This window comes from Heterocephalus glaber, unplaced genomic scaffold, assembly GCF_053883595.1.
Source record: "Heterocephalus glaber isolate CG9 unplaced genomic scaffold, H.glaber_assembly_v1.0 deba00001442, whole genome shotgun sequence".
Classification (NCBI taxonomy): Eukaryota; Metazoa; Chordata; class Mammalia; order Rodentia; family Bathyergidae; genus Heterocephalus; species Heterocephalus glaber.
In genome coordinates this window covers 36,186,783-36,211,861 of record NW_028258296.1, presented here as the reverse complement: position 1 = coordinate 36,211,861, position 25,079 = coordinate 36,186,783, and the positions used below count along the sequence as shown (strand labels likewise).

The 25,079-nt window shown below is 34.9% G+C and overlaps 1 protein-coding gene across 4 annotated transcripts in view; it reads right to left on the bottom strand.

The window, feature by feature from the left end:
• The window catches only part of Slc30a7 (solute carrier family 30 member 7), a 100,068-nt gene that overhangs the window by 60,297 nt on the left and 14,692 nt on the right, over positions 1-25,079 (bottom strand). For all 4 annotated transcript variants that reach the window (XM_021247855.2, XM_021247854.2, XM_087213197.1 and 1 more), the window contains 5 exons: positions 17,437-17,550; positions 14,238-14,325; positions 13,492-13,618; positions 7,368-7,511; positions 956-1,006 (listed from right to left, as the gene is read on the bottom strand). In XM_021247855.2, coding sequence (XP_021103514.1) covers positions 956-1,006; positions 7,368-7,511; positions 13,492-13,618; positions 14,238-14,325; positions 17,437-17,522 — 496 coding nt within the window. In that variant the 5' untranslated portion in view covers positions 17,523-17,550. The remainder of the gene's footprint in view (positions 1-955; positions 1,007-7,367; positions 7,512-13,491; positions 13,619-14,237; positions 14,326-17,436; positions 17,551-25,079) is intronic.

The window sequence follows — 25,079 nt, the reverse complement described above, 5'->3', positions numbered from 1 at the left end:
TACTAACCTGCTTCAGCCACTATAAATTGGACCATTAGGAAGTAAACCTAACCTTCTTTTCTCCCACTTGTGATGATTTTCAAAACTAAAACTGAAAGTTATTTTATATCACTTAATATAATTGTATCAAATATGCATGATACAAACTATTTCAGCAATCTGTTCTAAAAAATTCTATGTATTTTATAAATGGAAAATTAGTGGCTGGGAGACACATTTAAGCCTGCTCACAATGAACTCTTCAGTATGAGGGAACATATTCTCAGAGGAAAAATAAAAACCAAGAGTTAGATTAAGAAACAGAAGAAAAATAGGTACAGTAGAGACAAGATCAGAATCTGTTGAGAAAGTCAGATTGAAGACCATACTTTAATAGAGGCAAGAAGACAGACCTGAGAACTAGGAAACCTTGACAATGAAATCTAAACGAAAACTCAGCACTAAAGATTGGTTTACATCCCAAAAAAGGAACCATAGTTCATAGACAAGATTGACTTCCCTGGCTTGTAAAACTGTGTAATGTACCATGTTAGGTGATACATAAGCTCTTGTGTAGATATCATCAATTGATGTCTACAAATATGATAGAGTCACTCTCTGCATTAAAGTTTTTAGCTCAAATTATCATAATTAGAACATATTGAATGTTAACTTTGGAAAAACTATATAATAATGCTACAAAGGCAAACATTATTATGATGTCACTATCGTCATAGGCCTGGGTATTATTTATATTGAAGCAGATTCTGGCTAATGTGTTTTTTATTAAATATGAACTGTCAAGTGACAAAAGACTATCTGCTAATAGCTCACATATATAAAATAATCACTAGAAAGGATAACATTTCAAAAATAAACAATACATCACAAATTTTTCCTAAAGGAAAACTTTATACAACTGAAAACTATGAAACTAGTTTCATAAAATTAAAAATGTACAAATTGTTTATCATACCTTGTAAAATCTGTCTGCTGGGTCCAGTTGTTTCTTTTAAGGAGGGACCATCTGTAGAGAATTAAGTTAAATTATTTTAAAATATGTCTTCAATTCCTGATTCAAATTTTTGCAATTCAGAGTCCTTTTCATTCAAATGTCTCATGAAGGATGTGTGACTATATAGCCACATCAGACCTACAAATTTATTTTTAAAATTTAATAAAGTAATTGAGTAAAAGTAAATTCAGTGGAAGCAATTTTAAAAAGCGAGGATATAAGAGTATTTTGGAAGTTATTTTATTACAAAAATAAAAAGCACAAGAATTCAAAACATTGTGAAAATCTGCTAATATTCCTTAAAAATCTAATACTTTTACAAGTGGAAAATTCAGACAAAACTAAATGTACTGCTTGAAGTTATAAGAAGTCCAAGAAATGAAGCCAGGACAGAATTCAGGATAACTTGACTATGGTAAATAGTAGTTTTTTTAATAGCTTCTAGATGGACGTGGCAAGATTTTTATACAGAAGAGACAAAAATACTTTCATAAAAATTTTCCCTTATGATGAAATACTATAATTTTTATACTTAACTACTTTGATGATTACTAATTAGCTTTACATTAAAGCAGAAAATATAAGTAAAAAGGACAAAAGGTAAGCAACCCTACTTTAAAGGAATTACCAGGAGGACCAACAGGCTTTCTGATCATGACTAAGAGAGTGTCTACCTATAGTCATTGGTTCTTGGCCAATCGCACCAAAGACCAAGGTTGTATATCCTTACCACCGCGGCACTGACAGAACAGAGCAATGATGCTCTACAACAATGCAACACATAAAAGCTTAATCCTGAGCAGTACTTTCTGTCTAGATAGGTTCTGCTGTACCATGTGCTACTGTAAAAAGTACTGCTGTAAAAAGATGTAGCTGTCATGAAAATCCTGCTGATAGTCGAAAGCATAACTAATCTAAAAACCCAGCTCTTGATCACCAAACTGTCTAGGTCTAGATAAAGACAGGGCCTTGAGTGCTAGGCAAGCACTCTACCAACTGAGCTATACCAACAGCCCATCAGTACGTATTTTAAAAGGTATACAGTAAGTCCCCAACTTACAGACGAGTTCCGTTCGTAAATCGGATTCATTCATAATCTGCCAAAGTGAGTCTTAAACAGTACACCTGTGAAAGTTCACAACTCAGATGTTCTTAAGTCGGGGACTTTCTGTACTTTTGTTGTAATGATAGTTACATAAGACAACATAACTTTTGGCCAGGGATTTAGCTCAACAGCACCACACCTGCCTCACAAATTCAAGTTCCTGAGTTCAATCCCTGGCACTGAAAACAAATAAACAAACAAAAGGACAACATAACTCCCAACTATGTAAAATCTAAAAGTCCTCTTGGATGTATATTTTGTCCCTGTGGCAGGGACTGGGTAATTGCTTACCAAACTTATTTGTTTCTCCTCTGAGGTATGCAACTAAACTGTATTTCCTAGGCTTCTCTGTGTTAGGTGGTGCTCTGTGGCTGAGTTATGGACAAAGAAATATGACATATAAACTACTTCCAGGCTCATAAGAATGTTCAACATTGGGGTGCCCAATCCCAGGGCCACATACCCCACCATTCCAGACCAGAACAGACCAGTGTGTGCCGGTGAGGAAGCAGGCTGTAGATAGGGCAGGAAGTGAGCAACTGGCAAGAGAAGCCGCCTCCTCTATTCCTCACATTATACGAGCTCCACCTCCTGTCAGATTAACAGTGGATAGGAGGGAGAATCTAACGACCTGAGGTGGAGCTGAGGCAGTGATGCAAGTGCTCGGGAAGGTAATTATTATGTTTCACAAAATATGCTAGTAAAAAAAAAAAATAAGAAATTACAAATCTAAAAAATTTTTTAAATCCCCTATTTTAGGTCTGAGGAAAAATTGTCTTCCTTGAAACCTGATGCCAAAAAGGTTGGAGACTGCTGTTCAACTTGAATCATGTATGTATTCTCCTTCTACCTTCATGTGGAAAGTCCAGGGGAGGATTCGAACAGTAGAGAATTTCATGGATGGAAGGAGCCTAAATGCTCAAATTGCCATAGGGAACGTAATACTTCCTACCAACTTTACAGTAACTAAAAAACCTTTACTGCTTACAGCACTGAAGTTTGAGAAGCACCAGGAACCCCCTCCCCCACATACATTTTTTAAACAGCCAGCTTTCCAATAAATACAAGGCTCACATTATATTTCCCAGTGATATTAGTGTCTCTTTGGGCAAAATGAAATCACGGCCCTATTACTTTTGAATCCCTTGATTAGCTTACACAATATGGAAAGCAGAATAAAATTAAAAGTACAAATTTTGAAGTCAGATTATTTTCATGCAAATGCTAGCTTTTTAATTCATTAGTTACTATGATTTCTTTGTGTCTCAGTTCATGGGGGCAATAATGTACCTATTTCATTAGATTGTGAGAAAACTGAAAAAGTTAACATTTAAATTATTTAGACTGCCTGGCACATGCTGAGCATTCAAAACTGCTACCAATGATCAGTTGATCATTATTATTTATGATGATAATGATGATTAGAGTACATATCAAGATACCATAAATACTTGTTTAACTTTCAACAGATACTGGATATCTGATAGTTTTTAAACATTTGCTGCCAGGCTACCAAAACAAATATGTAAAATATCTTATTAAAACCTAAACACAATATGTGACTCTGTAGGAAAATTTTAAGTCTTTTTGGTATACCTCTCCAACAAGTAATTACAACAATGAAAATTAGGTTTATATTCTTTTTAGATCATTTCAGATTAGGGATGCTCAAACAGTAAAACTTACGTAAATATTCCAAAAATCTAAAAAAACAAAAAGTCGAATCTGAAACTCAGGTTCAAAGCATTTTGAATAAAGAATATTCAACTTGTATTACTTTTTTTAGGATAGGAAATAGAAGAGGAGTAAAATCTGGAGAAATTTTATTCAACAATTTAATAAGACTTATAAACAAATATATAAATGGCACATATACTTTTATGAATATGATAAGTATTTACTGTTGTTCCTATATGCTAGGAACTGTGCTAGAATCTAGTTAATAAAAAGGTCAGTAATACACAATCCTTTAGTTTGAGAAACAGTTCATTGAAATAGAAAGGCTATAAACATTAACTTCATTAATAGATGGCTTCTTTCTTTTTAATTTGATGGTTTTCTATATTTAATCCCATAAACAATTAATTGAAATTCTTCCGCTAATTCTAGAGTCATATAATTAAGCCACATTGCACTTTTCCAATCACTAACTCCATTAAATAAAAGTTATTCAGAATTTTAAGAGCAAGAAAAGTTCTCCAGTTACTCAATAAGGAATACATGTGATGAATTCACTTTCTAGATTCACAAAATTCAAGTACTTTTCTAAAACTGAACTGAGAATGTGCCAACTCTTCTTTACCACTTACCCTTCTCTTCCTTGACCAAAAAAAGCAACGTTTCACCTACACAGAATCTTAGTATAGCACTGCCCAAAGTCTAAAACAAAATTCTAGGGCAACACACAAAGTGTCACTTTAAAGTATAGGTGTCAAAGGTAGGAAAGCAATGACTCTCATGACTGGCCAGCAAATGCTTTTGTAAGCAATGTGGTTTCTAATTCTTTGCTTTTAATGAAATGCAGAAATTAGCTAATGGAACTCCCAATTAACAATTTATTATAAATAATTTTGGGGGCTGGGGCTGTGGCTAAGTGGTAGAATGCTTCCTAGCATGCAAAGAACCCCGGGTTTGACCCCAACATTGGAAAAAAAAATTTTTTGATGTTAGATCACTATAATTTTTGGAACATAATTCTAAAGGTATTCTAAGAATTGACTGAAACTGCTAAAACAGAATTCTTTTTATTTCAGATTCCTTAGCACTTACATCTATAAAGATGAAAACTAAGGAACCAAACTGATCTCAAAACCTGTTTTATGCAAACAAGTATTACTTATGTATAAGTGTTTGAAAATAAGCTCCAGTTATCTAAAATATGTATTTAAAATAAAATGTTGCCTTTTTATGGTTAACCTATCAAAATTTGAGATACAGTATTCTAATTGATTCTGTACTTGTAATGACTGCAATAATTCCATTCAAAAGAAATGTCTGAATGCTAGGTATTATGTTCAAAGGAAAAAAAAATTTAAATTTATGTATTTTATTACTAGAAATATAATAGGTACTGTCAATTAAAGACAACACAAACATACTCTGTTTCCATAAAATTCTGGAAAAGAAGTATAATGAAGTCAGAATAGAAGGAGAAACAAAATGATGTACATTTTACAGTTGCTTTTATGTTCTTGAATGAGTAATGATGGTCTCCAATCACTAAGGTATTTAGAAACAACTGAATATATTCAATAGAACGATGCAAATTTTCATCAATAATGTGCCAGAAATTATATTCTTCACAGCTGTTCAACCAAACTTTTTAGAAATCATCTTATAAATGTGTGATGGATACACAATTTTTCAAAATTAATTTGGGATGATGCATGTGAGCAACACATTAGAAAACTAAGTGTATTATTAAAGATACAGCAAATTTTAGAGACTGATGCAGGCATCAAGACCAAACAGACCAGTGGGATTACTGTATCAATCGAAAAAGTATCTGCACAGCAAAAACAAAACATACAACAAAAGGAAAATGTAACGTACATAAAGGCAGAACATATCTACAAACTCTTATATATACAGAACATATATAAGTCAAGAGGAAAAAAATTACTTGATTAAAAAACAGCCAAAGGACCTGAACAGACCCTTCTCCAAAGAGTATGTATATGTATAAAGAGCTAACAGGCATGCGAAAAGGTATTCAATATCACTAATCAGAGGCAAATTCAAATACAAACCACAATAAGATATCATCTTACACTTGTCAGGATGGCTATTAGCAAAAAAAAAAACTACCAAATAAGATAAAGACAGTAAGTTAAGTACCAGCAAAGATGTGAAGAGGGGAGCCTTGTACACTGTAGGAATGTTAAGTTGGTGTGCAGCCCTTATGGAAAATAATGTAGAGTATGCTCAAAAAATTAAAAATAGAACTACCATATGACCAGCAATCTCACTGTGGGTATGTATCAAAAGGAATTAAAATCAAGATCTCAAAAGACATATCTATACTTCCATGTTCACTGCACAATTATTTACCATAGTCAAGATAGGGAAGAACCTGACCAATGAATGGATAAAAAATTTGATGTAGTGGAATACTATTCAGCCTTAAAAAGAAGGCTGAATTTTTGTAATAATTTGCCATTTGGGACAACAAGGATAAACCTGGAGGATATTATGTGAAATGAATAAATAGATGCAGAATGACAAATAATACATGATACCACACCTATGAGGAATTTAAAATAGTCAAACTCATCAAAATAGAGAGTAAGATGGTGGTGGCAAGGGGCTAGAGGGAGGTAGAGAAGAAAATTATTCCTCAAAGGATATGAAGTTTCAGTTATACCCTATTTACCTTTCTAGATAAGACCTAGCAATGTGTGTAGCATGGTGATATTTACTGTTAGTTCTGTATTGCATACTTTAAAAAATACCAAGAGGGTAGATTTTATGTTAAATATTCTTATCATAATAAATAAGTAAATAATTAGAATAAAAATAAAGGGGGGAGGAAGAAAACTTTAGTGGTAATGGATAAGTTTATGGCTTAAATTGAATACTTATGTCTAGCCTCATCATAGTATATACTTTAAATATGTACAGTATTTATATTTTAATTGTACTTCAATAAAGTACTTAATCTCCACAGTGCCTGTCAGATTTTCAAATCAAAAGCTTTACGATTCTGTCTATATGGCAAATACAGATAATACTAAAACATATAATCTATTTAAAGATTAATCCAATTGTGTCACCTAAATAGTTTCTATTAATCTAGTCTCCGGTATTCATGAATAAGCTACTTAAAATACAATTTTAAATATCAAATTGATAAGTACCTTATAACTTAGTATCTAAAGCTATACAAATTAGCATCTAGAGACTTCTAATCAAACATGGAGGTAAGTATCAGGTGTTAAACATAAAAAACATTACAATAAAAATGTGAAAAATTAAAATTTCCTAGTTTTTTTTAAGACTACATATCACAAAAAAAAAAATCAAGATTTTCATTTGTTAAACTGCAATTGTTCCCCATTCACTGATTTTCAGTTAAAATAGTGGCATTTTATTATAATACACTCACTATAGAAAAAGCTATATCCACTCCCTTCTATCAGGTTACTTTCATAATCCTAGGACCCAAACGATTCATTAGAAAGTTAAATACAGTATCCTTTTAGTAGCCCCTTTCAATGATGAGAAGTAATCTACACAAGTTTTGTTTGAAAGTGCTTCAGACATACTCACCATGAGAATGAAAGTGGCCATGCCCATGAGCATGATCATGGCTATGGGCAGCACCATGTTTCACTTCATGGCTATGGCAGAGATCTCCATGGCCATGTGCGGGATCGAGAGCACCATTGAAGAGGGAATGGCTGTGCCCATGACCTAGAAAACAAAGAGGATTGGAATAGGGGTAGGTATAAATACATACATTATTACACTAAGATGATACTAGAGAAAAGAATCACCCGTAAACTCAGATTCAATACATTCAACACTTAAAAAAAGTGTTAAGGATTTATCAAAACACTCCCGAGTTCCTACTATAGAGTACAGGGGAAAAAAATAAATGAAAGTACAGAGGGAAGTGACAGACTTGACTGGAAATGAAAGTAAGTGCTAACTAGAAATGCACAAAAACATTTAGTAGAGATAATGCTACTTGCTCATAATAAATACGCATTTGGAATATACTACGCAAGAGGCACTGTGATAAAGCAGTAAAAAGTACAAGCAAAAAGGCAAGAAGGGCATCAGTGATCTTCCCCTATAAGACCCTGAGGAGGACTAGGAGGAGAGCTATTCCTGATAACCTCTGGAAGACCTGAAGCTCCTCTTTAGAAAGCAAGACTCCAGTACTGCTCCAGGTGCAGATAAGTGGAGTCCCTAATGACCCTAGTTCACCATAGCTTAAATGGCCACCTGTATGGAGGCTCCCATTTTTTTAATTAGATCCATAACATAGGTAATCTTGCTGAGGCTATGGGTTTCAGGCTCTTGATAATTTATCTAACCTCCCTCTTTGCCATATTTTGTCCCCCACAAGAAGCATGGAAATGTTACTTGCTTCTCATGTTTGGGTTCTACATCTTCATTATAATATTAAAGTTACTTTCTTTCTCCCATCAAGCAGACAGCCCAGTAGTCATTAACTCTTTTTTCATCCTCTTCTGACACTTTTTTTTCTTCAACCCAGCCAGTGAGTCACAACACCCCAAAGTAGTTAGATGGCACATACTCCCCAGTAGGTAGGGCCTACAACCCCTTCCAGCTGGAAGAAGCTATAGAAGACAAAGAACTTCCTACTCCCTCAGAACCCCATAATGAATTATGGGGATTTGCATCTCTTGGGGAAAAGAAACAGGAGACTAGGGTGTGGCAAAGCTGTCTGGGGAAGTAGGTGTGACCTGTGAATCACAAAATCCCAGGACACATGTACAGAGCAGTGCCCAAAGCCCTACATGCGGACTTCTCATGAGAACTTGAACAGGTTTTCGAGAAGATGGACTAGACCTGACTTCAGCCTGAGGACTAGCTGATACAAAAAAGCACAGAACACATTGAGTTTCTGCCACTGTGTTCTCTCTTGGATGGATGGCCCACCCTCAAACTGTAGGGTATACTTCTTTTTCTAATTTTACTTGGCCCAAACTTGCTCTATAGAGCCTGTTTCTTTTCCTACCTTTAATAAAATTTTGCTACCATTTACCCTCATCTCAACCAATTCTTTACTTAGGACAGAAAGAACCTAGAAACCACCTCCAGAAGGAGACTCCAGCACCCCAAAACCCAGTAACATTTCCATTGGATGGCACTCAGCAGCAGCATTCACTGCATTTTTTTTTTTATCATAAAGATACTCACAAAAGAGAACTTCCAGAACTGCTTCAGAAAGTGATAAGAATGATTGGAAAATGTGTTTAAAGGGGAGTATTTTTTGTATTTGCAGGGGGGGGTGGGGGGGGATTAATAGCAATGTGTCTTTTTAGCAATATTTTTTGTTCCTGCTGCTACCCACCAAAAATAAGCTTTTGCAACTCTCTATGGCATCACCATGGTAGGCCTGGCAATCTCATGAATCATATTTTTGTGATATTTTTTCTTACCAGATGGTAACTGACTGCAGCTGAATGGGGATTTTTTTCAGTGGAATACAATTTTCTAGCCCTTATATGTTTAAGTGCTATTATCAATTTACCACAAGTAAATTTTTTCTGATTTTGGTTTTTCATCTCTAAAACAGGGATAATAAAGCTAAGCCTGGAGGGATGGATATGAGCAAAATATACAGACTGAAACCCCCCCAAAAGAATGTGAAACTAGGGAAGAGGGTGGTGAGGGGTGAATTGATCAAAGTGTGTTATGTTTATGTTCACATCAGCCAAAATGAAACCCATCAATCTGTATAACCAATAAAAAAATGCAAAAAGATGAGCATACATTTAATAAATATGACAGACTCAAAAAAGCATAAAAACAAACAAAAAACAAGATAGAGGCATACAGTTGCAGTGAGGCAAAGGCAGTGCACTATCTTTAGTAAAAGGATCAGTGAAGTTACATGAAAGCAGGTAGAAAAAGACAAACACATAAGAATAAAGAATCCTAAAAAAAAAAAAAAAGAATAAAGAATCCTTTCTACATTCTGTAAAAAACCATCAAGAAACTTCTTATACTAGCTATTCAAAAGCACAGAAAAAAAATTCTGAATGGTAAACAATTTAAAAACAGCAGTTATGCTTGCAAAAATTTTAAATACCAGAAAATCAAATTCAGCCTTGCATCATATGAGAAGATCATTAACTGTGGGAGAGATCACCTTCTGGAAGGGTGAAGAGAAGACTTCTGTGAACCATCTCTCCTTTAAAACAACACAAATACAGGAAAACAACTACAAAACATTTCAGAACTCTGGCAATTAACCAAAACACTGAATAAAGTGAAAACTATCTATCTAAGAGAACTACCAACCCTTGTTAAGACAGGAGCCTTTGACAGTCTAACTTGGAGTTACTCCCACTCCATCTTCCTCTCCAGACCATGAGCAAAGCAGCCAAAAGCCAGAAGGATTCCAAGTAATGGATCAGACCATTATTGGTGCTTTTTAAAAGCACCATTTTCTGGACAGTCAATATTTTGCAAACTTGCTTTGCCTCAAAAAATTTCTACCAGTTATGTGGATCATAGATTCAGTACTCAGGTCAGCTTGAGGTGGGGATGAGGACTGGGGATAGGGTACAACCAAGACAATGGCAAATTCCTAGCCATACCTCAGCTGCTAAGGGCTGTAGTTTAAGTTGGGGTGAATTAGGGCCTGGGAATTACAAGGAATCTCAGAGAATCAGAGAATTATAAGGAACTTTGGAAAACACTAACATACTCCTCAGAATCCAAAAGGTGCCATATATACTGTGCACAGGACCAAGAAAGACCTGAAATAGGAGAAATTACTGTTCATCTCTCACTGACCTTAAGACTCTACATAAGCAGAAAATAAAACCTAAAGCTGCCTCATAAATTGCCTTAAGTTTAAAAGTCCACTTTCTCATAAAGATCCCTTTGACAAAAGTGGGAGATTTTAGGAAAGGCATTTAAGGAACTCTTCTTACCAATCATTTGCTTTCTATTAAATTAAAGTGGGAGATTTCAGGAAAGGCATTTAAGGAACTCTTCTGACCAATCATTTGCTTTCTATTAAATTAAAGTGGGAGATTTTAGGAAAGGCATTTAAGGAACTCTTCTGACCAATCATTTGCTTTCTATTAAATTATATGGGTTCAGGTGTGATCCTTAGGAAGCCAGGTTAAAAATAAAATCTTAAAACAACCAGCAGAGAACACAATAGCCACAACTTTCAGTAAACACATAATTCATTGAATCCGTTAAAAAAAAAACTTGCAGTAAGAAAAACAACACAACAGTAACAAAAGCACTAGGAACAACAAACTTTAGAGGACATAATCTGATGCCAGAGTTGTTTCAATATATTATCTAAAGTGTCCAGTTTTCATCAAAAAGAAATAGAAAAGTAAGCCATACACTATATTTTTAAAAGGCAGCTTGCTGAAAATATTTCTGAGACCCAAATTTTGGCCTCAGCAAGCAAACTTTAAATTGTCTGGAAACTACTCCAATTGGATGAAAATGTATTCAAGAAATTCATTAAACTTCAAATAGAATGAACTCAATGAAGCAGTATCTAGAGATATCACAGTCAAACTGATAAAAATCAAATCCAAAGAGGAAAATCTTGAAAGTTGTGCAGCAAAAAAAAAGTAGTTTATACTAGTTTATATGTGGGTACTTCAAGATCAACAGTCACCTTCTCAAAAGAAGCCACTGAGGCCCAAAGACAGTGGAAGGATATCAAATGTTGGGGAGATAAAAGAGTCAAACAAGGGTCCGGGGATTCAGCTCAGTGGTTTTGCCGCCCGCTGCGCAAGCGCAAGGACCCGAGTTCGATCTCCGGTACCAAAAAAAAAAAAAACGACTCAAACAAAAATTGTATATTCTACTTATCTCTCATTAAAGAGAAATTAGGACATTTTAGCCTCCCCCTCACCCCCCAAACATATATTATAGTTTTCAAGGGTGAAATGAAAGAACACTAAATATTAGTTCAAGCCATGCAAAGAAAAATAAACCATAGATTGGTAACCACAAAGATTAACTAGAAAAGTATTATGAAGGAGAGGATACACATTTTTATTTGTAATGCTTTTGTTTTAAAATACAGCTGTATAAACTAACAATTATAAACTGTGTTGACAGGCTTATAGAAATAAGTATTTTGACAATAATACAAAGGATGGGGAAGAGAACATAAACACATTGAGGCAAAGTTTTTTTGTATTCCTGAATTAATTTGCAATTCATGTGAACTACATTTTTTAAATTAAGATGGTACTTGTCATCCCCAGGGTAACCTTTAAGGTTTTCTAAAGAAAATAATGGCCAACAAATAAATGGTGATGGTAAAATTGCTTATTCGTACCAAAGAGGAAAAATTTAAAAAAACGTAAGCCCCAAATCAATCATTGTTAAATATAAATTATAACTTGATGAAGGAACAAAATGATTAAAAAAAAATAATGAACTAATGAAAAGCATTAAGATACGGTATAAGAGACTATGATTATGTCCCTGGAATAGGAAACTCTTAAAGCAGAAAATACATAAGTAAAAATGTAAGAAAAACACTAGACTACATCTAAATTTAAAAATCCTATATAAAAGTTTAAAGACAAGCCATATCTGGAAAAAGATATCTGCAACACATTTAAAGGTTTACAGCAGTAAAACTACAGTATGTTTAAGTGGCTTGAAAAAAAAAAAAAAGAAAAATAAGCAAAAAACATGAACAGTTAATTCTAGAAGAGGAAAATCCTGAATAGCCTAGAAATATACCACAAAGATGGTATATCTTGGTATAACAAGATGGTGGTATAAAATAAAAAACCATTTTTATCACACTGTTAGCACAATAGTAAGTGATGACATGATGGGGAGAAATTCTTTCTTGTATTTATGCCTGGGAGTAAATGTAAATGACAGTTACTTTGGAAGGCAATTTGCAAAGATCTTTTCAAGTTGAAAATATATATTCTATGCTCCAGCAACCCACTTTCACTCTAGCATACTGAATTAAAAAAATTTCCATAATGATGTAAAAGTTCTACATCTACACTGCCCAATATGGTAGCCTCATTTGGCTACCAGGGATCTGAAACATCACTGATGCAATTGAAAGAGTGAATTTTTAACTTTAATTAACAAAAATGCAAATTTAAATTTTTATTTCAATGTAAATAATAGTTACAGTAGAGGCCAATATAGCTCTGGAAAAACATGTGGTGAGTGTTCACAAGAGTAGGACATAAAAATTAGCGTAAAAATGTAAATGACTTGAGGTGTATTCATGGAATACTGATTAAATGACAGTGACTTATACCATGGAGTAGCTGTTAATAAGACAAGGTAGTCCGATATACACTAAATGTAAGATCTCAAAAATAGATTATTCAATAAATTTCTCACATACACACACACAATTTTTTATGATTTTCTGGTATTTGCTTGTTTTATATGAATGGTATTAAACGAAAGAAATGAGCTTCAGAAGTCTGGAGGGATCCATACCAAACTGATTAACATGCATAACTCTGAGAAGGCACTAAGATGGAGAGGACAGGCATGGAGCAGTGGGAGGGACAGTTCAGGAAGACATTAATAAGAATCTTTTGATATATTACTTTTGTTATTAAAATTAATATAGCTTAACTTTTAAAATTATCAGTATTCTAAAATAATAATTATGACATAAACCAGTTAAAAATGAAGAAACAAAGGGTTCTAACCATCATACCAGAGCCATGAGAATGTCCATGACCTCCATGCTTGAAAACAAATATTCCTATTAGGTTTACCACAAATCCAAGAATTGAAACAAGCAGCAGTCTCTCATGATGTACATCTGGTGGGGCTAATGCTCTCTAGAAAACACACAATACAATCAAATAGCATTGATTTAATTTCTGATTGACTGGTACAAATACAAGGCAATATTAAAAATTGATAGTAATTTTCAGAATTAAAAGTAATCAAAAAAATCTGCCAAAATAGTTTAAAGAAATAAACATTGTGATCACATACTTCAGAAAAAGTAGCAATTACTATTTTTAAGTAAATATAATTATTTGTACATGAACATTTGGTCCCAAACTTGTTCTGATTTGGTATCTTAAAATACTGTCCTTCATAAATTCATTAGTCTTTATATTTTCTTTTTTTTTAATTACCCACATATTAAGAACTTACTAGCAAAACTCTCAAAACACGTCCTAGTTGATGTCACTACCCAGACTGTGGCTTTAGATTTCATAGTGTCAATACTTTACTCATAGATTGTAAAGTACTATAATTTCATTTTTCAATTTCAAGTTTATCATTTAATTTTTTCAACTATTTTGTAAGCATACAAAATACTTTGTCTAATCAAGACTGTCCTCAATAAATAATGACAGCTGAAACAGGTCTATTACATGTCTTCGGTTAATAAACATTTTCATTACAGAAATGTAATTTAATGACTCTAATCATTATCTACTATACCTCAACTCCTTCTGAGAAAATAAAAAAAGCAGTGAAGATCAAAAATAGTCCATTGACAAAGCCAGCCAGAACTTCCGCTCTAACATACCTAAAGAGAAGCACACCAAGCAACTGTGTCATTCCTTAAGAAATCAAATTGTAAGCTTACTTGAGAGATTCTAAACCATATTGTATGCTTCTATGTACCAGCAAAGTCCTAGTTCTATTATAAATACAGTACATTTTATTTTATATATGTTGTAGAAATGACTGAGGAAATCCATTAAGAATTATGTTTAATAGCAGAATGCCACAAAACAGATTTTTGCAAGCCAATTAAACAAGCTAGTAGGTTTATAAAGAGCTTTCACAGAAATTTAAATCTCAAGTTCCCACTAGAGAAGGAAGAAAAGGACCAGACAAAGTAAGCAAAGCAAGGATCCAAAGATAAAAGGCAGAAGAAAGGCCTGGAAACTGGAGTGTTAAGAACTTACTTATTCTTCCTTTTCTAAGAACTCCTTGTACATTTTGCTTTGTACGTTTCAGATCTTTGGGAAGAGGAGCTTTGCTATTAAGTAAAATGAAATTATTCCTGAATTATCCCAGGGATAACTTGAGATTTATATTTTCATTGCTCTTTTTCTAAGATTAATGAATTCAACATAAGCTTTCAATTGCCTATTTTTAGAATAAATTTTAGAGACACATAATTCTAATTATATTTTTTGTTTTAAAATACCTGTCTTTTTCTCCATGGACTCCTGAAGCTTTCTGTTCCTACCTGTGTGAAGCATTGGGGGAAAGATTTTATTTTTCCACAAAGTATACCTGGCTTAGTTAAATTCACACAATCAACTTTAACTCAGCATTTTCCAATGTTAAAACTTTATTCAAAGTGGGCTAACATGAGTTAATCACTCTGCTCCTCAAACAATATAAGAGCATCAAAACTGCTTTTCCTACTTTCTGTGTCAATTTCTAAATAATACAAATTTTACTATAAATGTGTTTGGTTTTTTTTTGTACCAGGGATTGAACTCAGGTCCTTGTGCTTGTGCAGCAGGTGGTGAAACCACTGAGCTAAATCCCTGGCTCCCAAATGTATTTTAAAGAAAAGAAACTCTTGAAAGGTATTCTATGTTGGAGCTTGTCCTATCAAATACATTTTAACCCAGCATGTATTTCTACACTCAGAAGTAATGCAATTTTATCTTCTACCAAACATGAGTAAATTATATTAATATACCATTTGTCAAACCATGTATTATTTTTTCTGGAGAAGAGAACATTAAAATAATTTGCAGCCAGCTTACTATAACCTACAGTTAGAAATTTATCTAGTCAGTCACTAGGGTTATTGTCCAAAAATATAAAGGTATTTTTTTAAACTACCTTTTTAGTCCCATAGTTATTGCTTGATTGCAAACCTTTTCCTGAGTTCCACTAGATTTCAAGATCAAAGGCAAGAATGTTTTTCAGGCATCTTTTTGTTTCGAATTCCTAGCTTAGTAAGTGTGCTCCACAAATTATGGTACGTTGCTGAACTTAAATAATTTAATTAGCTTTATTATACTTTGTTGCAGTCGTACCTTAGTACTAGACTGCTTTGAAATTTGTCCAATTTGCTACTCCACACATTTTGATGTGAATATTTTGTCCCACTACTAGATGTTTGTTTGATACTTGATATGCAAGATAGAACTTGTCTGGGTTGATTTCCTCATGACCACTACCGTTTCTAGCCACAGTGATGTTTGGGGTGCTCATCACACCTCCTAGAACTAATTAACAACAAGTACCAAGGTATCACTGTACTCAGTCATAACTTTAAAAGGAAAAACTTATAAAAAGTCGACAGGCTTGCCTTTAACAAATGATTATGTTTACTTAAACAGAGCAAGTCTCGAAATTAGACCATGTAATTCAGGGAAGTGCTACTATCTAATTAAGCATGTCTTGTGTCTAAATTCTTCAACTAGGGCAAAAGAAAATAAAAGGGTGCAATTATATGCACATATTCTATAAGCATGTATATATGCATCTATTAAATATAAACTATTTTCATATTGGTTTTCTATTTAACAAATAAGTACAAGACACAAAGATGATTTTCTATAAACAAATACTGAAAAGTCTTGCTTGCTCTCAGATCCTCCTGTTTCTTCTATTGTAGAGTCAGTCTGCTACTACGATCACTTTGAAATGGAGCTTACAAGGATTCATACTTACGCTAAGCCTACTTACTGCCATTTTTTTTTTTTTTTGGTACCAGGGATCGAACTCAGATCCTTGCACTTACGAGGCAGGTGGCAGAACCACTGAGCTAAATCCCCGGCCCCCTTACTGCCTTTTTTATGTGCTGACACTAGTAGTTTGCTACTGCTGTTATAGCACAAAACACACACACACACACACACACACACACACACACACACACACACACACAGAGCCCAGGATAAGAAATTAAAAAATAAAGGGAAAGAATCAATAATAAGCAGGAAAGAGAAAGGGTTAGGCAAAGAAAAAAGATATCAGTGCTGAGTTTTGCTTGCATATACTTATGCTACAAAATATTCTGTAGGCTCAAAAAAAGGAAACAGTGAGAAAGCATAAATCAAATAATGGAAAATCTAGTGCTTCCCCAATCAGAGGTAACAGAAAGTCAACTCTGTCTCTTAAGATGATTCAACATAAGCCCTTAACATAAAAATACTCTCCAAATAGTTAACCGTCCAAATCAGAGTATATAAGTACTATATATAAATGCAGAGCTGAAAAGGGTAATATAAAACCATATTATGAATCATTTTAGAATAAATTAATAGCAAATCACACTTTCAATAAGAAAAAGATGAAACTCCACCATTTCTGTTCACTAACATTTTTTTTCTCCAAAACTATAAGCTGTAAGAAATGGTCCTATATTGAAATGATCTCACCTAAAATGTTTTAGTAAAACTAAGTGCCCATTCACTAAGCCAAGATGCAAACAAAAGTTACATACTGTCGATTCCAATTATATAAGGTTTAAAAACAGGGAAAACAAATCCCTGAAGAAAATGGTTATCCTCAGGTGAGCAGGAAAGAACTAGAAGGGGGGGGGGGGGTATGGCTTTAAGTTACACAAACATGTTCAATTTGTAAAAACTCACTGACCTTAAGATTTGTGTATTTTCTGTATATTCCATGCTTCAAGAAAATGATTTTTAAAAAGTCTTACCCATAGGAGAATGCATCATTATCTCTCCATTTTGAAATAACAGAGGCTGCCAATCCAGCCAAAATGGCAGTGCTATCGAAAAACATGTGAAAAGAGTCGGAGATCAAGCCCAAGCTGAAAAAGAATAAGGACATCAGCATATTATAATAAAAACCAAACTCTGCGCATCCTCCTCTAAAAATCTAAGGCTCAGACTCTGTTCATCAGGAATTACCTTCTAGAAAGACACCATTTAAGTACAATATATACAGAGATATCAAAGACATCTAAAAAGAAATCCTTTCTACTCCCTGCACAAGAAAAAGCCCAGCTGCTGCGGAGAGGGGTAGAAATAAAAACCTTCTGCTGCTGGACAAGGAGTAGAAATCTGCCCAATCCCTGGTCACTAGTGACGGTAAATTGGCACCAAGAGAGAAGGAGGAAAAACTACCATCTGCTGGGGCATGGTGGTGGTGGTAGTCTGAAAACTGCTTGGGTGCAAGATCTTACACTGATGCAAAGCAAACGTCTGCTATTATTAAGTGTCCTGCTCCTCCTTCTTGACTAGCCTAAGAAGGGGGAACTGGTGGGGAAGAGGGGAGATACATGAACCTTAACAGCCATCCTGAGATACTTGTTTTGTCCATGTGATGCCTTCTATCATGTCAGCACCTTGATACTGGACTTTCCAGCCTAGAACCATGATCTAAATAAACTTCTATTCTTTATTGAAAAAAAAAAATCCTACCCTGACATTCAGGGGTATAAGGTCTGCCTAAGTCCAAGGGTGCAGCAGGCAAACATAATATCACACCCTCACCAGGCCCTGAATAAAGTACAAGGCAACAGCAATCTACTTGGGAGAACACTGAAAGATTCTGTGTGGTTCAGGTGTGCAGGACTTTCTCAAAGATGAGAGTGGAACAAGAATCCTGAGAAAACTCCAAATCCCACACTAAACACAAAATTATAGGAACTACTAGAAAAATAAGTCTGTGGCTTACTGAAATTAACTAGCAACAATAAAACTCAAAATCCAGTTTAGACCCAGTTCAACTACTGACCAGACAGAAAAATAGTGGTGCTCATTTCTGCACATACTCACCTCTAACTTCAGTCAATTATTTCTTTAAACACAATATGCAGCACTCAATATATACATATAAAATACATAACAGATCAAAAGAGGGGTAGGGTAACTAACTTGGTCAACACCATCAAAGGCAAGAATGGCCCAGATGTTGGAACTACTGGAGAAAGACTTTAAAACAACTGTGATTAATATGTTAAAGGATGTGGTATAAAGCTGGAGAATATTCATGAGCAAATGAGGAATTTCCACAAAGAGACTATATAAAAGAATCATATGAAAATGCTAACTTTTAAAAATTAAAAACATGTGTGGGCTTCTGAGCAGACTGGACACAGAATCAGTTAACTTTTGACTTAAGTCAAAATAAATTATACAAAGTGAAATACAAAGATGAAGAAGACAAGGAGTAGAAACAAAATCAGAAGAGATCAAATCTTGTCAGAGAGGATAAAATAAACCAAAGATAGAGTCGGGTATGGTGACATACATCTGTAATTCTAGCACTTGGGAGGCTGAGGCAGGACGAACATCATGAGTTCAAGACCATCATGGGCTACAGAGTGAGTTCAAGGCCAGCATAGATACATAGTGAGATCCTGTCTCAAAAATTAAATAAAATAGAATAAAAATGTCTTTAGACTCTCAGTTGAGAAGTATGAGCTAGAAAAAGTATTTAAGAATATTCAAAAATTCATATAAGGAAGAAAATCACAGATCCAAGAAGCTTAATGAATCCCAAGGAGGCAAGGCAATCCTGTATACTTTACAAACTTCTGAACACCAAAGAAAGAAAAATCTTGGATAAATGGGGATGGAGTAGGGTGCCAGATTAAAAAGGAACAAAGATAATAAGAGTCACAGCATATTTTTCATCAGAAACTATTCATGACAGAATCCAATAAAGCAATATTTTTAAAGAATTAAAATAAGAAATGCCATCAATCTAAAATTCTACACACTTCTTTCAAATAACCAAAGCTAAGAAAATTCAATGTCAACAGTCCTACATTAAATGGAATAAATATTAATTACAGAAGTTAAATACAATTATTTGTATTTTCTTTACATAGGCATACCACAGGAAAATTTAGAGCTGTTAAAGAAAATGAAGAACACTGAAAACAAGGAATTTGTCAGTAAGTATGAAAGGTAAATTTTTCTTATTTCTAGTATCTTTTTTTTTTGCACTTTATTAAATTCTTTTATTGGTACATTGCAGGTATACAACACAATTACATTTCTCATTGGGAATTGTACCTTTACATAATGCATCTTGGTTCTTATTTTTTCCCTATTCCTAGCCCTCCCTTCACCCCCTCCACCCTTCCCTATTTACAAAGACTTTATTTCCATTTTTTCCATTTCTCAGCATTTTTCCTTTCCCTTCTTTCCTTTCCCCTGCCCCTCCCACTACCCCTACCCCTTTGCACCTTTTCTTCCTATTTTGCATTATCGATTATTCATTCTAACCATCGGTACATTTTAGGTATACAATATGACATTCATCATTGGAAATTTGCACCTTTACATAATCTCTCTTGGTTCTTATTTTTCACCCTTGCCCACCACTCGCTTCAACCCCTCCAGTCCTCCCTATTTACAAAGATTTTGTTCCTATTTTTCCATTTTCTCATATTAATCCCATTCCCTTGTATCCTTTATCCTACCCGTCCGACTTCCTTCCACTTTGCCCCTTTTCTTCCTATTTCACATTACCTATTATACATTTTAGTTCTTATTTACACTTTCAGTTTCTCACAACAGAGAAACTATTCAGTATTTATAGATGTGTCCTATTTATTTCACTTAAGAGTATTGCCTCAATGTGCATCCACTTAGTTATAAATGTCTCTAATTTCTCATTTTTTATGGCTGAGTAGTACTCCATTAAAAAAAAACACATTTTCTTTATCGAGTCTCCAGTTGATGGGCATTTGGGCTGTTTCCAAGTTTTAGCTATCATAAACTGTGCTGCTTTGAACATAGGTACACATATATCACTGTGGTATGATTCTTTTAATTCTTTGGGGAAGATCCCCAGCAATGGAATAGCGGGGTCAAATGGGACTTCCAGTCCTAGTTCTTTGAGGTATCTCCATACTGATTTTCACAGTGGTTGCACCAGTCTACACTCCCACCAGCAGTGGAGCAGGGTTCCTCTTTCCCCACAGCCCAGCCAGCATTTGTTATTGGTTGATTTCATGATAGCAGCCATTTTCTGGAGTGAAGTGGAATTTCAGCACTGTTTTCATTTGCATCTCTCGAATGACCAGTGATGTTGAACATTTTTTCATGTATTTATTTGCTATTTCTACTTTGTGTGAGAAATGCCTGTTTATTTCAGATGGCCATTTTCGGATTGGGTCTTTAAATTTGGGAGGTCTGATCTTTTTAAGTTCTTTATAGATTCGAGATAGTAGACCTTTGTCTGAGGAAGAGCAGGTGAAGATTTTTTCCCACATTGTGGGTTGTCTCTTCACACTGCTGGTGGTTTCTCTTGCTGTGCAGAAGCCTTTTAATAAGAAGAGATCGCACTTATTGATTGATTGTGCTAGTTCACAGGCAACTGAGGTTTTGTTCATAAAATCTTTCCCTACACCAATGTCTTCAAGGGTTCTACCTAACCTGTGTTCCAACTGGTTCAGAGTTTCTATTTTAATATTTAGATCTTTAATCCATTTTGATTTTAGTTTAGTGCATGGTGAGAGATACAGGTCTAGTTTTAATCTTTGGCAAGTTAAAGCCCAATTTTTCCAGCACCATTTATTAAAGAGGCTATCTTTCCTCCAGTGAGGGTGTTTGGCTCCTTTATCGAAGATGAGATGGCTGAGTGTGTCTGGCATTGTTTCTGCATCTTATAATCTGTTCCACTGGTCCTCAGGTCTGCTGCTTTGCCAGTACCACGCTGTTTTTATCACAGTAGCTTTGTAGTATAGTTGCAAGTTGGGGATTGTGATATCCCCTGCCATGTCTCTGTTACCTAGAATTGCTTTTGCTATTCTGGGTCTCTTCTTCTTCCAGGTGAATTTTTGGATTGTTTTCTCAAGGTCTACGAAGTATGCTGCTGGGATGTCAAATGGAATTGCATTAAATCTATATAGCAGTTTTGGAAGTATGGCCATTTTCACTATATTAATCCTTCCTACCCAGGAGCAGGGGATGTCTGTCCATTTTCTGATATCATCTTCAATCTCTCTTTTCAAAGTGCCACAGTTTTCAGAGAAGAGGTCTTTGATTTCTTTCGTTAGGTTGATTCCTAGGTATTTCAGTTTTTTGGATGCTATTGTGAAAGGAATTATTTGCCCTATTTCTCTCTCAGTGAGTCTGTCATTGGTGTAGAGGAAAGCTATTGATTTTTGTGTGTTGACCTTGTAACCAGCTACTTGACTGAATTTGGTTATTAAATCTAGAAGACTTTTGGTGGAGTTCTTGAGGTCTTCTATATAGAGTATCACGTCATCTGCAAATACTGACAATTTGACTTCATTTCCTATCTTTATTCCTTTTATTTCTTTCTCTTGTCTAATTGCCATGGCTAATGTTTCCAGAACTATACTGAACAAGACTGGTGAGAGTGGACATCTTGTCTTGTTCCTGATTTTAGTGTGAAGGATTTCAGTTTTTGACCATTTAGTATGATACTGGCTGTTGGCTTTTCATAGATGACTTCTATCAGTTTGAGGTAGAGACCATCTATTCCAATTTTTTGTAGAGTTTTTATCATAAATGCATGTTGGATTTTGTCAAATGCTTTTTCTGTGTCTATGGAGATAATCATATGGTTTTTGCCCTTGACTCTATTGATATAGTGTATTACATTGATTGATTTGCATATATTGAACCATCCCTGCATCCCTGGGATGAATCCCATTTGATCAGGGTGTATGATCTTCTTGATGATCTTCTGCATTCTGTTTGCCAGTATCTTATTAAGGATTTTTGCATCTATGTTCATTAGTGAGATTGGCCTATAGTTCTCCTTTTCAGTTGGGTCTTTCTCTGCTATGGGGATCAAGGTGATGCTTCCTTCCAGGAATGAATTTGGGAGTATTGCTTCCCTTTCAATTTCACTGAAGAGTTTAAACAGTAGTGGCAGCAGTTCCTCTCTAAATGTCTTGTAGAATTCAGCAGTGAAGCCATCAGGGCCTGGGATTTTCTTAGTTTGTAAGTTTTTAATTACATTTTCAATTTCATTGGTTGATATTGGGTTGTTCAGAATTTTTAGGTCTTCTTCATTCAACTTTGGTAATTCATATGTATCTAGGAATCTGCCCATTTCTTCTGTGTTGTCCATCTCATTGGCGTATAGGTTCTGGAAGTAGGTATTGATGATCCTCTGGATTTCTGCTGGGTCTGTTGTAATTTCACCCTTTTCATTCCTAATTGCATGGATTTGGGCCTTTTCTTTCCTTTTTCTGACAAGGTTGGCTACGGGTTTGTCAATTTTGTTGATTCTTTCGAAGAACCAACTCTTGGCTTCATTGATTTTTTTTGTATCGTTCTCTTAGTCTCCATTGCATTGATTTCTCCTCTGACCTTTATAATTTCCTCCCTTGTATGAGCTCTGGCGTTGTCCTGTTCTTCTTTTTCTAGAAGCTTGAGGTGCAGCAACAGGTTGTTTAATTGGGCTCATTCTGTTTTCCTAATATGTGTATTCACTGCTATGAATTACCCTCTAAGACTGCTTTCATTGTGTCCCACAGATTCTGATATGTTCTATTATAATTGTAATTTAATTGAAGGAACTGTCTGATTTCTTTAATTTCCTCTGTGACCCACTGGTTATTCAGAAGTGTGTTGCTCAATTTCCATGTGTTTATGAAGATTTTGCAGTTTCTTTTATTGTTGATCTCTAATTTCATCGCTCTATAGTCTGATAATATACAAGGGATAACTTCAATTCCTTTGCACTTACTTAAACATGTTCTGTGTGTGAGTATGTGGTCTATTTTGGAGAATGACCCATGTGCAGCTGAGAAGAATGTGTATTCTGATTTTGTGGGGTGGAAGACTCTGTAAACATCTGTTAAGTTCATTTGTTCAAGAGTTCGATCGAGTTCTAGTATTTTATTACTTATTTTTTGTCTATTTGATCTATCTATTTGTCACAGTGGGGTGTTGAGGCCCCCACTACAATTGTATTAGTGCATATATGACTTTTCATGTCTGTTAGTATTTGTTTTATATAGTTAGGCTCACTAGTGTTTGGTGCATAGATATTTATGATTGTCATCTCTTCCTCTTGGATTCTTCCCTTTACAAGGGTGTAGTGTCCTTCTTCATCTCTCTTAATCAGTGTTGGTTTGAAATCTATTTGATCTGCAAAGAGGATAGCTACTCCTGCTTTTGGGGGGTTCCTGTCGCATGGAGTATTGCTTTCCACCCTTTAACTTTCAGTCTATGAGTTTCCTTTTGAATTAAGTGTGTTTCTTGTATGCAGCATATTGTTGGATTTTGCTTCTTGATCCATTCTGCCAGTCTATTTCTTTTGATTGGTGAATTGAGACCATTAACATTGATGGTTATAACTGAAACGTATTGACTTGTCATGGCCATGACTTTTTTTTTTGTTGGGTTCTCCCCCTTTACATTTAATTTCTTGTCATGCCAGATGGGTTCATTCTGCTTTGCTTCCTGGGGTTGTGAGCCTCAATGTCTGTTCCTAGGATATTGTGTAAAATTCTTTGGAGTGCTGGTTTGGTATTCACGAAGATCCTAAGGTGCTCTTTGTCATGAAAGTATCTTATTTCTCCATCAATTTTGAAAGATAGTTTTGCAGGGTACATCAATCTGGGTTGGAGGCTGTTTTCTTTTAGGGCTTGGAATATGTCACTCCAAGCTCTTCTTGCCTTGATGGTTTGTGTTGAGAAGTCTGCTGTGATTCTCATGGGCTTTCTTTTGTATGTGATTTGTTTCTTTTCTCTGACTGCTTGGAGAACTTTGTTCTTCTGTTGGGTTTCTGGAATCTTAACAATTATATGCCTATGTGTAGATTTTTTTGATCAAGGCTATTTGGAGTCCTATATGGCTCCCTTATCTGTATGTCAAGTTTTTTTCCCCTGCTTGGAAGTTTTCTGCCATTATTTCTGTGAAGAGATTTTTTTATGTCATGTGCACTCTTTCCTGTTTCTTCATTGACTCCAACCAGTCTTATGTTATTCTTCGCATCATCTAGCAGCTGCTGGATTGATTTCTCATGTTCCCTTATAATTTTGAAGCAATTTTTCTTTTCCTGGTCACTAATTGCAATCTTATCTTCTATATCTGAAATTCTGTCCTCCAATTGGCTCATTCTGCTGTGTAGACTTTCAATGGAGTTTTTCATGTCCTGGAAGTCTATTTGCATCTGTTTTATGGATTCCATTTGTTTCCTATGTTGGGATTCCATCATGTTCCTCAGCTCCTCTCTAGATTTATTAATCATGTCTTGCACTAGGGACACAATTTGTCCTGTTATCTGAGAAAATATTTCTGATTTCATTTTTTCCAGATCCCCTTTTGTTGCCAGTTCAGTGGGTCCAGGTGGTTGAGTATCAGCGTGTTCCATCTCATTTCCCTTTGGGGTTGCTGT